This window comes from Pundamilia nyererei, unplaced genomic scaffold (genome assembly GCF_000239375.1).
Source record: "Pundamilia nyererei isolate P.nyererei 1_Seehausen unplaced genomic scaffold, PunNye1.0 scaffold00044, whole genome shotgun sequence".
In the NCBI taxonomy this organism is placed as follows: Eukaryota; Metazoa; Chordata; class Actinopteri; order Cichliformes; family Cichlidae; genus Pundamilia; species Pundamilia nyererei.
Genome location: NW_005187445.1, coordinates 377,313 through 394,425, shown reverse-complemented (window position 1 = coordinate 394,425; position 17,113 = coordinate 377,313). Strand labels below are relative to the sequence as shown.

At 43.1% G+C, this 17,113-nt stretch overlaps 2 protein-coding genes across 3 annotated transcripts in view; both read right to left on the bottom strand.

Moving 5' to 3' along the window:
* Nucleotides 1-1,430: 1,430 nt before the first annotated feature.
* On the bottom strand, nt 1,431-7,102 carry xkr7a (XK related 7a). The gene is made up of 3 exons (XM_005731594.1): nt 6,505-7,102; nt 4,183-4,382; nt 1,431-3,914 (listed from the first exon to the last, which is right to left on the bottom strand). The coding sequence occupies exons 1-3, from the start codon at nt 7,029-7,031 to the stop codon at nt 2,953-2,955; spliced, it is 1,689 nt and encodes a 562-aa protein (XP_005731651.1). The 5' UTR covers nt 7,032-7,102; the 3' UTR covers nt 1,431-2,952.
* A 4,273-nt stretch (nt 7,103-11,375) lies between these two features.
* Nucleotides 11,376-17,113, bottom strand: part of rap1aa (RAP1A, member of RAS oncogene family a) — a 21,061-nt gene continuing 15,323 nt past the window's right edge. For both annotated transcript variants that reach the window (XM_005731592.1, XM_005731593.1), the window contains exons 8-9: nt 14,782-14,900; nt 11,376-11,561 (exon numbers count right to left, since the gene is read on the bottom strand). In XM_005731592.1, coding sequence (XP_005731649.1) covers nt 14,811-14,900 — 90 coding nt within the window. In that variant the 3' untranslated portion in view covers nt 11,376-11,561; nt 14,782-14,810. The remainder of the gene's footprint in view (nt 11,562-14,781; nt 14,901-17,113) is intronic.

The following is a 17,113-nucleotide window of genomic DNA, read 5'->3' as shown; positions in this document are numbered from 1 at the left end:
AGCAACAGTCTGGCATGACCAGCTTAAGGCTTATAGATTCTAGCTTTTGTGTTTGAGGTACAGCCCCACCCAACTCCTGCCACAACAAACTCATTTTATGGTACATTGTGTGGTTGTTATTGATGGATTGAGTTAGCACCATAATCAAAGCCTCTCTGGCTCTTTTTTCTTTGACTGCAGCAGGTGTGGTAAAGGTGCTCTGTGGTCTTTTTTTTTTTTCTTTTGTTTCTGCCATCTGGGAAAAACCAGCTTAAAGGACGGTGTTTACAACAAAACTGTCATAGACACAGCTTCAAATTATTTAAATGGACACGGCAGGACTCTCCCACATACACCCATACACATGCTGGTATGTGAGCTTGCGCGCGCACACACACACACACACACACACACACACTAGCACACACAAAAGTCAGAAAATCTCTCCTGTGTGACTATTCTATAGAAAAACAACCCTGATAAAAGAAAGGAAGGTAAAACTTTATTTTATAAGTCCATTAATTAAAAATAATTTCCTCAAAAGATTCATGTAAAATGACTTTAATTCAGTGTAATTTGTCACTAATTATAGTTAAAAATGGACTGTGCTGAACAGTCCATTTTTAACAATTATTTCAATTCGGGTGGTGCTACTTTCAGCAGCTCCCTAATTCACGGGGTCGTGACAGGAGGTAGTGCTGCATGTTTGATTTGGCAGATTTTATATGCTGGATGCCCCGCAACCACAAGGGTCCGAACTGGAAAGCTTTAATTTGTTAGGTGAATTTGTAAACTGCTATTACACTGGGGTAAATTGTAATAAAAAAGGGCTCACTCATATCTGATATCTGGGCCAAGAGTTCCAGTTACATGCACTGATCACTGTTTTACGCAGGTGACTTTAAAATAAAAGCTTCTAAAAAGCTAAATCCTCTTCAGGTGATAGTTGACTGCAAACCCAGTCCTTCTTTCGGTCTCCACATGCACAGTTTACAAGAATGCATCCAAAACCTTCAGGAGGTCAACAAAACGTGTAAAGCTGTTGGCAATTTGTCTACAAATACAAAAACACTGTTTACAATAATTAGCGTAGAATGAATGAATTATATATACTAAAAAAAACTGTAAAAAACTGTAACGGGTGGACTGGAATTCACGTGGATGTAACTTTGAGCTTTACTCAAAAGAATAAAGTCCCTTTTTCAAATATCTGCCCCTTACAGACAAAAGCAGAACGACTCTGGATTTAAGTAACAAGTACAATATTTCCACAATTTACAAGGGTCCTGTGATTTTGCTTAGTTTTCTCCAAGCGCTCTCTTTCTTTCCTTTTTATATAAAAGTGAAGCTGAAGATTCTCAGCTGCCCACGAATGGCACCAAAAAGCTTTGTCATCACTTTCTGATTGTCGTCAGCAGAATTAATTCTTTGGGAGACTCTCGGCCAATAGGCTTTCACAACACAGCGCAAAAGGAGTCTGTTTTGTGAACAGAGGCAACAGTCTGTTTGCCTCTGTTCACATCTCTGCTACTGTAGCAGTGATTTCCTCAAACCAGACTATGTACCATGCACCAAACATGGCCTTTCTCATTTTCATGGAACACAATAAACAGCCCTAGGAGGAGCGCCAGCATCCAAATTTCGCAGATCCTAATAGGATTGTGCTCTAGAGTGATGTGTCAACACACACCCAATTAACAGGGGGTATGCCCCACACCCTATAAGACCCAAAAGATCTGCGAAGAGGAGTTAGACAAGTGATTTTAATGCTGTGCTTTAATATGTTCACTAAAATTTCTCTGGATGTTATTGATCTGCTTGTGCCAAACTACAAAACTAGTCCTAAAAAGCTTTTGAGGAAATTATTAGGAAATCACAGACTGGCAAAATAAAGGGCTACCAAAAGTACTACATGCCTGTACCATCAGTAATATCAAAGCTATTCTGTTAGGAGTCTGCAGCTATTTTTTAAACACTGTTCAGACAACAAAATATGAATACAGTACAAATACAGACAGTGCTGTCCCTCTGCAACAACTTCTTCATTTTACAGTATTTTACATGTAAATTATCATCTGTCCTGTTTTGTTTTTGTTGTGGAAGATGGATGCAGTATGAAAATACAGCTGTTGAGTCCTGTAAAATGCAGTGTTCAGTACATACACATTCTGGAGGAAGGTGCATCTTGTTATAATAGTGATGGCATGTCCCCAAAATAACAGATTGCTTGTAAACACGCACATAGCTTACCTTAAAAACAAAAAACAAATATAGTGTCACAGGAATGATGACAATCCCACTAACAGCATGAAAATGCTCAAAGCCTTGTCACAAATAATCACATTTTCAACTGTTTTTACATTCAACTCAAATGTTGCTTTTGATGTGCCCTTCAGATTAGAAACAGCATTTTCAGAGACTCCTTCAACATGAGTGAATAGCTATGGAAAATTGTGATTCAGGAGACCACTACCTGTGCTGCGTCTACAAAAGATGGTGTTTAAAAATGCAGTGCGAGTCTACCTACTCACTCGGTGATGTTTGAGTTTTAGCTGCCATAAATAATCATGCATGTTGAAGGCTTGTCTCTGTTGTCGACCACCTGACGAGGATTTGCTGAAGCACCTTCGCCGAGGAGGACTTTCTGCCTCTGACTGATAACAGCTCCACTTCTCTGCCTGCCTGTGATCCTCTCTACCTTCCATATCTTTCTGTAACACATCCTGACCTGAGAAATGATACAGAAACCAAAATATGCACCGTCACCAGACAATATCGCAGAATCCTGCCCCATGTAGAAAGTAAACACGCAACACTCCATCCCCTGATGTGGCTGTTTGTGGCCAGAACAGAGAGCCGTTAAGTAAGTGTGGAGTTAAACCTGACCACTCAGTGAGAGTCATCCTCCTGCCATTTTTATTTAAGGCAGGATGTCCACACAGGAACAAGCTGAGTCACAGCACCATCGGCGCATTACACGGTGGTTTCGTACTCCATCACTTCTTTGGGAGTGCTCAGGCAGCGGTACTGAATCCTCGGTGTAACGGGGGCAGCACTCTCGAGCACCAGGATGGTTTTACGCAGCCGACGGTCGATGAAGTGAGCGTCCCAGGCGGGGTACTTCTTCCTGGGCAGGTCTATCCGGATGACGGGGCCCTCTGTCCTGGGTGTGAGATGAGGCACTGGGGTCTGAGCTCCCCGAGGTGGCCGCACCTTAAACACATCCCCATCTATCCCCGGCTCTCTGTCTGACCCTTTAGTTCTCTGAAGGGTCCTGGGAGGGCTGCTTACCAGGTCAGGAGGGAGGCTGGAGGCTGGCGAGGCCAGAGCCTCCACGGGCACCTCCTTCTCCACTATGTAACTCCACCCTGAAACTGCACCGTCAGGGTGCAGCAGGCAGTAATACACAAACATGAAGAAGGTGCCCAGAGCGTAGCTGCTGGCCACCACGCACACCATCATGACAGCGTAAAAGTCTAAGGTACTCTGGCGCTCGCCAGTGCTGCGGTACAGGTACCAGAAGGTGGTGAGCGCCACATTCTCAACAAACACAGTGAGACTGTAGATGAGCATCCTGCAGCAGGTGCGCCCCTCTCTGACGCTGAACCAGCAGAAGATATAGACAATACCCACCATCATGTTATAGATGATTTCCTCCCATTTGGACATGCAGAAGTCCGTTTCGCCTTGAATGATCCAAAACGTCATGATGCACCAGTGGGCCACGATGAAGATGCCAAAGTAAAGCTGGAACACGGAGGCAAAGAGGGCAAACGCCAGTGTGCGAGCTCCGATGGTAAATAAGTGCCACAGAATCTGAACTATCACTGCATTGTAGGTCATGGGTAGCTTATCGTCTCGGGAGTCCCTCAGGACTTTCTGGTAGGAGGAGATCATCCAGGCGAGGGATATCAGTGAGGCAGAAGCTGAAAGCCCTGGGGAGAGAGCGGAGAAGAGGGAGGAAGAGAGACAGAGATTTGGCAAGAGGAGTAAGATGGGATAGAAATGGCTGTGAGTTAACTGTCTCACCATGTAGCACAGAAAGAAAATGCACTTCCCTCATCTCAGTGGGAGCCTGATTGAGGCGAGCTCAAGTGACTCATCGCTCACAGCGTGCGTACAGTGTGGGCTGCAGACTCATGACTGACTGATGTGATCATGTGCATGATGGCTGTGGTGATTGGTCGTTTTGGGGGCACTTACCCTGAAGGGGCAGCACCTGATTGGCCCGGATCATGATGGTGAGCTGCAGCACGAGCTGAGGGGCGCTCTTCAGAAAGGACTCCAGAAGACGAAGCATGCTGATATCAGCGCTCTCAAACATCATGCGCCAATAGTAGTGACGCCGCTCTGGGTCTCCGTGCCAGCGGCTCTGCACGCCCAAATACAAGGCGTGGACATACCTGAGTATCAGAGGCAGATATATTTCAGAAACTTTCAGCAGTGCATTAGTTTTTGTGAGATGGAAGGGGGAGATTAGGCTTTAATGCTGTGCTTCAAAAACTTTTGGACATCAAACACAGACTCTCAGAAGTCATAACTCATTATTCCAAACTCTGGGAGCCGTCAGTACTTCTTGCCAGAAAGCTGGTTACTTGCCCCACTGAGATTTAGATTAAACTGAAACTGAACTAAGCAGCTCTGTGGTTATAATTTTAGTACAGACATCAGAGGGGGGAATGTGTGAAGCTTGTCTCCAGTCTCTCTTCAAATAAAATAAGTCCAAGGAGTTCAGAAAAAGTAAAATACGAGGAGCTGCGGAGAGAAAACCTTCAAGGCTGAAGGTTAGAAGGGATAAAAGAGCTCGCTGCAAATCCTTTGTTGAATTCTTGAGCTTTTGCTGACATGTAGTCCCACCTCCATTCGTTCTGCAGTGACCTTGTATAGGTACCAAACAGGATGCTGCAGAAAAGCACACATATTTCTGTACAAATGTGTTTGCACTATGCAAATATACAGAGTGTAAACGATTATCGCTACAGAGCATCTACATGTTGGAAAATCACCGGTGGTTGTCACGGAGGACTGATGCTATAATCGCCTCAGTAATTGCCTCGGGGAGAAGGGTCAGAGAAGCCCTATGTCAACAAGCCCACTGAACCACAGGGGAGATTGTGTAACCCTTTTTTTGTTCTGGTCCCTGCTACACAAAGCGTGCCTTGGGATGGAACAGACTGGGAAAATAGAGCATATGTGCAATAACGAGGGTCAAAGACTCAGCCACACAAGAGGACGCACACACACACACAAACAGTGTCATCGCACGCCCTGTGTGTGACACGAGCCCGTATCACATCTCAAGCGCACTGACATTCAATTCTGGTAGCCGGCCCAAATTGATCCCGGTTCACCTGACTAATTGTGTATCAGTGACGGCTCATTCCTGAGTTAACAGCTGAGGGTAAAACACACAGCGGTAATCCTCTTAATGTGCAGACACGCTGCTCTGAGAGCAGCAGCAGCAGAACGGCAATGAACGGGGCACGCACCACAGCTTTAATGGCATTACCGGTAATTCTGTGCCGCCACAATGTTTTAATGTGATCCAGGACACGCTCTCTCACACTAGTCTCCAGGAGGAAATAAGGAATCAATATATGTTATTACCCATAGGGCTGTCTAAAGAGGCAGGAAGAGCGAGAGCGAGAGAGGACAGAGATTATGCAGGCCTACGGATAAATCAAACAACTGATTTGCATCTTTCTTTCTACAACAGCCCGACATGTCTGCAAAACACAACTTGTCTTTGAATGTAATTTTGTCTAACCGTCCACCTACTACAGTTTAGATGAATGGCTCCTCCTGGCTGGCAGCAGTTCAAACCTGTCAAAGCCTATCAGGGCACTCCAAGCTTGAGCACCGACTCACCATCACTGCTTGAGTAGCTGACCTACAGACCTACTGCCATCTATTTGAGAGCAATGCCAAAGAGTACACCGGTTTGTTTTTAGCGCCCAGTAATTAAACATGTTTGGGTATGAACATGGCTCGATGGGAAAAAACTGTTGGGAGGTTTGAGAATATGGATTTTGCAAACACAAGAGCCAGAGCCTCAAGGTAGGAACCAAAAATACACCAAACAGTGATAGAGAGGCAAGTATCACTGTAAATGTGAAGCAACTCTCCTGACATTTATGACTATTATCCTTCTTCTTGAGCAGTCAGGCTGCTTCCTCCTACTGAACAGACAAGACGATTTTTCTTCCTTCTTGTTTTCCTCCCATTTTACTTCATTTGAAGGGGATTGGTGTGGATGAGTTGGTGATTTTCAGACAGATGATTGACCTAGAAGCCAGCCAGGGGGTTGGGGGAGTGGAAGGGTGGAGTCTAAATCTGCCTTTCCATGCTCGTGAAAGTCAAACAATACAAAAAGATATTCTGGCATTTTGGGCGCAGTCCTCCCTGAATGATTAGGTTTCATAACTACAGGGAGTGATGCTGTGCTTTGAAAGACCCCCCCACACACACAGCCACAATGTGTAGTCCCCCCTCGGCTCAGATCACGCTTTGAGTGTTCTGACTTACCTCCAGACCTGTGCCAGCTGAAAGATGTGAATGAGAGCCTGGAAGAGCCAGACGAAGACTCTGCAGCACCCCCGGGCTCCTCCCCCGGTGCCCGGCCCTGGCAGCACCCCGGCCGCGGCAGAGCGGCCAGCGCCCCGCTCGCCGCTGTCCTTGGTGCTGATGTCGCGCTCCGACGCTGCCACCACGGCGGCCGCGGCAGTGCCGCTTTCCACGGTTTCTGAGAAATCGTAGGCGAACCATCGGAAGCTCAACACTTGCACGACCACGGACGGGACTATCACAAAGACCAGAGTCAGTACAAACTGCGGGTAGTACTTCCTTAGGTAGTAGTCCGCGGCCAGCCACAGGTCTGAGGCCCCGTCCGCGAAGAACACCAGAAGGGCGCACAGCGTCCAGCAGCAGTCCGAGAGGGTATAGCGCTGCTCGTCGGGACGGCGCTGGGGAGGCCGCGGGTCCGACCTGGAGGGGCACTCGGGTGGGATTGCGTTTCGGAGAGAGATGGGTGCACCGTCAGATTTCGCGGCCATATTTGTTGTAGGGAAGCGAGTAAGGGATGGGAAAATGATGGAAGGGGGGGAGGGGGGTCGCCCAGCCTGTCGGTCTGTAGACTATGAATGCGTGTGGGAGAGAGTGAGGGAGGGGAAAGGAGGCAGGGAGGAGGGCCAGAGTAGGAGAGAGAGAGGGACAGAGGGGGGGAAATCATTGCCGCTCCTCAATCATCGGAGATCATATAGGAAAATGAGATTTTAAGCGGTCTGAGCGGAGATTTCTCTCCATCAAAGGGAGCTGAGCTGTTCGGTTACAGCGGGTAGCCTACTTTGGGTTTGTCCGTCCACAAATCTAGGAATTTATTAAAAGACAGAAGTGGGAGAACTACAGAAATAGTTTACTCGACACAAAGTAAAAATAATAAAGCTGAAGAATAAATATTACAAATAAAAGTTTCACATTTTAAAACTGTAAAACTGTAATCTGTAACCTTATAAATTACTAACACATCATAGTAGCTTAATGTTTCCTAACCAGGGTCCCCTAGAAGCTCAAAGAGGTCTCATAGCATTCACAAAAAGAATACAGAGTCTGCCTTAATTTTTTTAAACATTGCTTATATGTGTGTGTAGAGTGCATTAACTGTATACAAATGATGGTCCTGGGTCTAAGAAGCTATGGGAGTGCAGAAGTGCCTTTAACCTGCATTCCTTTAAATGGCCAGCAGGGGGCTTCTGCTTCCAAAAACAGTCCAGTTAAATAGAAGTCTGAGTTTTCTGTTGAGTTTATGTTCTCAATCGCTGCTTTCAAGTCATATTTAATGCAAAGTGAGGTTTATTTTGGAAACTATGGTTATTTTTAGAGTCAAAAAGGGTGATAAAGCAGAGAAGCTGACAGAGTATCTTGTGTGGTGTCCCTGGGGTTCTTAGATCCACTCTCAACAGGTCTACTTTCAGAACACCTAAATGGTGAGGACATAAACACTTCACTGAAGGCTACATTCACCCTTTTATAAACAGGCTGAACTAAAAATGAATGGCTCAAACTTACCCAGTGTAAACGGTGCGGGAAATAATTATTTGATCCCTTACTGAATTTGTACAGTAGTGGCCAAAGGTTTTGAGAATGACACAAATATTGGTTTTCAAAAAGTTTGCTGCTTGAGTGTTTTTATATCTTTGTGTCAGTTGTTTCTGCAATGTTTTAAAGTAGAAATACAAGCACTATATAAGTTTTAAAGGCTTTCATCGATATGTTTATGCAAAGAGTCAATATTTGTAGTGTTGGCCCTTCTTTTCCAAGACCTCTGCAGTTTGCCCTGGCATGCTTTCAATCAACTTCTGAGCCAAATCCTGACCGATGGCAACCCATTCTTTCATAATCAATGCTTTGAGTTTGCCAGAATGTTTTGTTCCCCGAGCCACTTAATTATCACTTTGGTCTTATGGCACGGTGCTCCATTATGCTGGATAAGGCATTGTTCTTCACCAAACTGCTTTTGGATGGTTAGATGTTGCTGTTAGAGGATGTTTTGGTTCCATTCTTTATTCAGGGCTGTGTTCTTTGGCCAAGCTGTGAGTGAGCCAACTCCCTTGGACGAGAAGCAGCCCCACACATGAATGGTCTCTGGATGCTTTATTGTTGGCATGAGACAGGACTGATGGTGGTGTTCACCTTTTCCTCTCCAGATAATCCTTTTTCCAGATGCCCCAAACAATCAGAAAGGGGCTTCATCAGATAAAATGACTTTACGCCAGTCCTCAGCAGTCCACTTCCTGCACTTTTTGCAGAATATCAATCTGTCCTGACATTTTATTTGCGAGGAGTGGGTTCTTTGCGGCCCTTCTTGACACCAGGCCATCTTCCTGAAGTCTTTGTCTCACTGTGCATGCAGATGCACTCACACCTGCCTGCTACGTTTCCTGAGCAAGGTCTGCACTGGTGGCACTCACGCAGCCCAATCATCTTTAGGAGACCGTCCTGGTGCTTGTTGGACTTCAATTTCAACTGAACTTCAATTTCGGTGCAGTCTTAGTAGCAAAACCATCCTTGCCCGCGAAGCCTTTTTTATGCAATTCAATGATGGCTGTGTTTCTTTGCAGGTAACCAAGGTTAACAGGAAGAACAATGATTTCAAACATCAGCCTCCTTTCATCACCTCCAGTCTGGTATTCTAAACCAGTCAGCATGACATAATGATCTCCACCTGAGTTAACGACAAGACTATTGAAATGGAAAAAGAAAAAAAAAAGATTATTGAAATGATCTCAGCCAGTTTTTTGGGGATTTAGTTCACTGTCAAGGCAAAGACGGACTTCGCAATTCATCTGATCACTCTTTATAACACTCTGGAGTATTTGCAAATTGCTATCATGAAATTGGAAGCAGCAAACTTTGTGAAAACAAATATTTGTGTCATTCTTAAAACTTTTGGCAACAACTGTAAGTTTGCTCACATACCAAGAAATGAACAGTCTCTAATTTTTATGGAGAGAAACAGAAAATCAACCGAAACTCCAGAAAAACACATGACACAAAAGTTATAAATGAATTTGCATGTCATTGAGTGAAATAAGCGTGTGATCCCCTACAGCCCAGCCACAATTCTGGCTCCCACAGGTTGGCTGTATGCCCACACAGATTAATATCAATCAATTACAGATATTCCTGATCTTATCTTTTTATGTGTATAAAGCACACCTGTCCACAGAATACATTTCTTCCATTTCAACCTCTCCACCACCTCCAAGGCCAAAGAGCAAGTCTGTAGACCTACACGGGGCTGGAGTGGACTACAAGACTATCAGCAAGAACCTTGGTAAGACAGTAAGAGTTGTTGGAGCAATTAGGAGCTTGTTTATGATCTGGAGGCAGTTGGGACCATAGTCACCGAGCACATCACTGGCAACTCTGTAATGGATTGAAATCTTGCAGTGCCCACACGGTCTCCCTGCACAAGAAACCATGTGTACAGTGTGTAAGTTTGCCATTGAACATATAAACGATTCAGAGGCTTGACCTCTAGGATTTTCTCCTGGAGAACTGCTGCTCACTGGATATTGTTTTTCAGACCATCTCTTTAAACACTGGAGATGTTTGTGTGGGAAAGTACTGGATCAGCAGTTTTTGAAACACTTGGCCCAGCGCATCTGGCACCAACAACCATGCCGCATTCATTTAGACATGTGGATGTGCTCACGTCTACATGCCTAAGTGGATTGGTTTGCTGATTGGCTGATTAGATATTTGTTAACGAGCTGCTGCAAAGGGTACGTAAGAACTGGCCTGTGAATACATCATGGTGGTCATGTACTGTTTTTGTTACTTAATTATTAAAGCCACCACCTCAAGGTGGAGCAGCTGAGCTCTGTCTGCTCATCTTAATCAGTCTCGATTCTGCTTTTTGTTGCCTTCAATTCATACCCTGTCTTTCTGTACGAGTTCCTCTTTCTCTGCAGCTTCCTCTCAGCTCAGACCTCCTCTGGTGACTCAGTCTGAGGCCGTCATTTCTGCTGACAGGAAACACTCAAGTTACTCTTTTAGCTCTCTGGGAGATATCGATCTTCACACTGCTCTATTCGTGACCCAGAAAACCAGAACTTAACGAAACGCACTGTCAACTCATGCTGCTGTGGATAAAACATATTTGTTCATATAATGTGACTTTGATCAAATCAATTATTTTAAAAAGCGATTTCATAACCAATTTTCCACAGCTCATTTGGGTCCAGAGGGCCCAAATGAGCAGATGTGTCCAAACTTCACTCCCAATCTTTTTGTTAAACACCAAAAACATGCTAAAAGGACAAAAACCAAGACCAAAACTAATGAAAATGTACTAAAATTTAATCATTCATAAAAGCTGGAAAATCATCTGTGACAGGGTAACACAAGAAGCGATATTAGAGTTGGTTTAGTACAATATATTTTCAGCCTCAAGACACAAATCAGAACGCACCATTTCCCCCATCAGTCTATAAAATACTAATTTCCTTAGCTTTATTATGCAAAAATGGAAGTAGAATATATTATGGGAAATATGGAAGGCTTGCAGCTCTCGATATAAAACAAAGTCACTTAGGAAAGATGTTATTTCGTCAATACACATCCTTGTAAGTAGGAGCGAGTAATTTATGGACAATGATGCATCTTCATTGACACTGTTAGTGCAGAAATGTACAAGAAGACCAACATTTCACATGGATACTTTTGCGAACGCATTGTCACAATGTGTCAAATATCTGATGTTACTTTTAATAAAACATTTTAGTTCCCATAGATGGATATAAATCCAAGGTCTCCTCTTTTATATTGATATTTCCAAAAAGAAAGACAACTTGGAGAAGAGGACAAAAACAAAACAGTTGTCATCAGGCTGACAGTAAAAAAAGAAGAGGTGGATATCTTTGCCATTAAAGAGCAGAAAGAAAGAGTTTCTTGAGAGTATGTGCCGTCTCCTGCCATTTTGCGAGTGGTGAAATTTCTCTGTCAGCCTTTTTCAAAATGCTTCGGAGAGGACTTGGAATGCTGGCACGATCCACTGGGAAACAGTTAATCATTACAAGTTTCTGAAAGCAAGAAAAAGAAAGAATAAAGTCAGAAGATTCAATGTAAACGATGTGGACACAACTTGTTCCTGAAACATTTTAAAAAGTCAAGACTGTGTCTCGACACTGCAGGACATTTGCCCACCTTTAGTAGTCCCCTGTGGCTTTGAAAAACCTGTATGATTATCAAGATGGAAATGAACAACCAGGGTTATTTTTTAAGACTTGAATTCTTATAAGTTGTGAAGCTAGCCCAGTTACAAGGTGGGCTGCAAGCCTTTATTCCTTGTGCCAGTTTGAGTCCTGGATAAATGGGGAGGGCTGCACTGATGTGAAATAAATACTGAATCAAATATGCAGATCAAAATAATTCCACACCAAATTGGTCAAGCCCTGGATGGAGGCTGATGACCCACTGTGGTGACTACTAACAGCTAGGAGGATTGTTACAAGGGATTCTTTTTCATTTTAAACTGTAAAAACATGCAGTTTATAAACAGAATGTTAATTTTGTCAACACATTATCCTCTTAATTCTGCTGAACCTCAACTGTGGCAGTTAACATGGATGTAAACACCTAAATATCTACTACATATAGACACACACACACACACACACACACACACACGTACATACATATATATAAGTGTGTTTCCTTTGCTTTTCTAAAATATAAACTATAAAATGAAAACCATCAGCGAATCCACAAGGGCACAATATGTTCACTTGCTTAATTTTTGGCTGTTGCAGGATAGAGACCTCACATGGAGCCAACTGGATAGGCTGTTCAGTTTTTCCCCTTCTACCTTCTATCTTTTCAGAATCCAAAAACCGATGGGAAAATTAGGCAAGACTTTTCACCAAAGCGCTCTCACTGCTGCAGCTGTTCATGTTTCATTTGAGCTGTAGCATGTTTCCTGTAGAAGGCCATCCCATCTGCACTCATGTCAGCGATTCAAACTTTGGGAGCATCAGTTCTTTGGTACTCTGCCCGTTTTTTGACACCTGACATTGGCTGAGTGTAGTGCTGCCCCCCCCCTTTTGTACTTGTCATTTTACTTAATTCTCTAACTCCTTGTGTATTTAACTCATGAAATCCATCCATCCCATCCATCAATCCTTCCATTCGCTTCCGCTTATCCTTTTCAGGGTCGCGGGGGGCGCTGGAGCCTATCCCAGCTGTCATAGGGCGAGAGGCAGGGCACACCCTGGACAGGTCGCCAGTCTGTCGCAGGGCCAACACACAGGGACAAACAACCAGTCGCACTCACATTCATTCGCACATTCACACCTAGTGACAATTTGGGTTATCCAATTAACCTATCCCCACAAGCTGCATGTCTTTGGACGGTGGGAGGAAGCCGGAGTACCCGGAGGGAACCCACGCAAACACGGGGAGAACATGCAAACTCCACACAGAAAGACCCCGGCCTGATGTTGGAATTGAACTCAGGACCTTCTTGCTGTGCGGCAACAGTGCTAACCACCGTGCTGCCCTTTCCTATAAAAGCATAATTCAGCCAATAGTCCAATAGTCACTTGCACTTGGAGTCAGTCCGTATAAGGGATGTTCTTGTTGCAGTGAAAACTTTTACTTTTCAGCTGCTCTGAATCAGTGAAGTGAAGCAGCTATATTGAAACCATACAAAATATTGACTTTCTTCGGCTGAGGCGAGACGCTTTGAAACAACTCATAAATGTTCAGCCTCCACCTCTCTAGAAACCATCTGTCCTCTTGGTGAACCTTTGTTTCCAGTTTACAAAGAGATTTACTGTGGCACCAAAATGTCAGAGTGCTGCTTATCCCAGTTTATGTTTTTGTTGCAGCTTCCCAAAAATGTCACATGAAACATAAAAATGTCAACTTCGTTATGCTTCCTATTTGCTGCTTTTTAAGACAAAACAATCACAGTATAAACTGTTTTTCTGCATTCACAAAGATACATCAGGCAGGGAGGATTATGACATCATTTCCCTAGTTCATGAGTTTGTGAGCCACACTTCAGAGACTGTCTTTTGGGATTTTAGCCCAGTGAGGAAGCTGGGAATTAACAGCATGTAGTGGCTAAAGCATGCCTTGATTTGACTCAGAGTGTCGCATGCTCAACTCACAAACATTTCCTGAACGGCAAGTACAAGTGTGGACAAGTCATAACTGCCTCAGAAGCAAATCATAGTAGTAGGGGAAAAGAAAGACTCAAACTTTTGAGTCACTATCTGAAACACTTCCAATGTGATAAGGAGAAAATCTACAGTCCTATTGTGCAATAAACATCATTCCCAATGTGTCTGTGAGGCCTTAGCTGCCTGAGTTGCGCCAGCTTGAGCATGTGTGACGTATGTCTATGATAAGATGATCGCTGTCAGGAAACTAGGAGGTAAACAGCAATGGTGCTGCGAAAGATGCACAAAAACCTTAAAGAGGAAGAAAAACATTTGAAACGTCGAAGTGTTGCACCAAAAGGACAGTTTGGGTTCAGTTTGGGAGGAGTGCTTTTGGTGAATATCATCAGCACACTGTAGAAGCTGTTGCAAGATGGGAGAGAAAGTAGCAGAACTGGTGAGACTTCCAGGAGTCCAGTTTGCTCCCATTTCATTACAGTGGAAATGCCTTGTTTTGCTTGATGACCAGTGTTTGCAACACAGCAGGCATCATTTAAGAAGCTAGAGCAAAACAATGTCCGCAGCATCTCAATCAAACCTCAAATCTCCAGAGTCGGATTTTTTTATATCAAAGCAAGGAGACTGTAAACCAAAGATTTATATTGAAAAACAAACATCAGACAATAACACAGTGGTGTAATTAAGGAAAAAAACAGCTGGTAAATTCTGTGAATTTGTTGTAGGAACAAAAAGGCCAGAGAAGCTCCAACAGTGCTCTCTATAATTAGATTTCATTACAGTTGCGCTGCTGCAGCAGCAGGTGGAGCCACCACATTCGCCAAAATTCATATAAGCACACTGTAAACCCTCTTTGATCCAATTAAAATGGAGGATGGTGTAACAAGACACAAAAAGAGGACTTGAGAGGCCTCCGGTTAATTAAAGTCCACATGAAACATTCACTATTAAACCTACAGAGATCTTGTTATTTGCAACACACCAATCCTCCCCCTCAAAAAAAAATCATCACAATAATTATTGCTGTAGGTTTCTAAATGTTTTGTGATAACCCAGAGCTCAGAACACAGCTGGAGCCTTGCAAATGTCTGGAATAAATTTTGCTTTTACACCCACTCACCTGGCCTGGAGCTATCGTGGGATGGCAATTTAGAGCAGTGTGCAACTTGACTTCTTTTTTGTCTTCTTCTTTTCCATCGGCGTTTTTCTGTTGATCTGTCGCACCAGATCATAGAAAATCTACAACAGAGAAGATTTGATGTGTTTCAGCACTTTGCTTCAGTATATTATGGGATGTACGGAGAGAGCTACAGCTCAGGAATGATGTTATCAGTACAAATTCCTGTTGACACACAACACTAAAATGCATGAAATGGTGGACAGCAAACACAGTTTCTCTTGTTTCATTTGCTGGTCTAGCAGTCAAGCAGCTTCTGTCTTTAAAATGAAAATCATACAATTAGAAATGTATTTTTAAAAGATAACTAGAAACACAAAGTCACTAAGTTAACACTGAATGCTTTTAAGAATATCATATGGTTGTGTGCATTTATGGGAAACTCTCAGGTGTGTTAGTGTAAATCTGCAGCTGATCAACTAAAACTCAATACTTACATTTTTTAAGCCCAGTTTTACTCTATTGTTACAGCGAGGAGTGCAACTAGTCAACCAGACATTTAAACACAGATTCCCTCTCATGCTTCCAAAGAAATAAGTCTGGTAAACATATTATTCATGTTTTATTCATGTAGAACTGCAGGTAAGTGTTGGGTTTAGGATGTGAAGACACCACTTGCCACTACACCCACAGCAGATTTGAGCGCCCCACTGAGCTGACTGACACACTTAATGGCTGACTAAAGTAAGACGAGGATGACTATTACTCTGACTTGCTGAGTTTGTTGTGGGAAGTGAGAGAAGCAGCTGCAACAACAGAAAACAGTCACGCAGACAGGTGCAGGTTATGCTGGTATTGCACTGGTGAGCAAAGGACTGACGACTGGTGAACTGTCAATTTTAATTTCTGATTTGTTTTCCACTCTTCCTGCAGTTAATTTGCTCCTTTAGTTAACTGTTTAAAGCTAGCTACTCCACTAACCTGTGCCTCATCTGCCAGGTGTGTGTACCCTTTTTGGCTGGCCTGGCTGAGTCACTGAGGTCTGGTGCTCCATTTTAACTTCTCTATAATTTGTCTCAGTATATCATTTATAATGCTGGTGTAGTCGAGTATATTCCCCCATTTGCATACTTAAATAAAATGAACTGTAAAGTCTTTCAGGATATTTTAATGTTGTGTTGTTAAGTTTTGGTAATAGTGTTTACATTTATTGCAGTGTTTCCAAGACAGACTTTACTAGTGATGTCAAGAGTGGCCATCTGACTATGCAATCTGTCCCCACCAAGTTGCAACTGTTCAGCTGGCTCGCATATGTACTTATTTTACTGTAATACAGATATAAAACAGCTTGAAAAGCATGAAGATTTTTACCTTCAGTTGGTAAATGTCTGCTTATTTTTCCTGTTTAAGGACTAAACCTTCCTTGCTGCCTTTGCAGGTGAACAACAGAAATACTAGCCTGCTGAACCAACTATTCATATTTTATCAATGTTCAACATCGGGTAGCTTAAAATACCCCCTATCAATCTCCCTATTTATGATGGGAAGTTGTAAACGAGCAAAGCAGAAAGTAAAGATAGATGACAACCGTGTGAACCAGCACAGTTCTGCAGTGCTATGACTATGCCCGAGTAAACCTGCATGTAACCGCTTGACTGGAGCGATGTATCACCACATTCTGTCGACGTTAACCTGTGAGGAAGGAAAGCTGCTGGTGATGGCACTGTTAATGTTTACCTACTGGGCAAGGTAATTTGAGCTGTGCACAACACTAGGGCTGCCACAAACGATTATTTTGATAGTCGACTAGTCACCGATTATTTTTGCGATTAGTCGACTAATCAGATCATGCATCCACTGGACGTAAAACCTACAGCTTATTGCACTAGCATGCATCTGCTCTTATATAACTATCATTAGCTTACAGCTTTAAGTGTTTAAGGTATGTGCTAACTAAAAATAAAGACAAGATGATAGTTTATTAAATTTTAATGAAATTTGCAGATTGTTTCAGTGAAGTTTAATAAACTCAGCTGTCTGCTCCTTGCTATCTAAAATATAACAGGACACTGGAGTATATTCTCCAGCACCTCACATTCTGATAATCAGCTGTCTGCCTGACATTTATTCAGCTGCGTAAAAACTATAACTTTAATCTCAGCCAAACAGATTTACTCAAGAACAAATAAAAAACTGAAAAAAGCCAAACAATAACATTTTGAAGTTATCTAAGTGACTTATATACAGTGGGGCAAAAAAGTATTTAGTCAGCCACCGATTGTGCAAGTTCCCCCACCTAAAATGATGACAGAGGTCAGTAATTTGCACCAGAGGT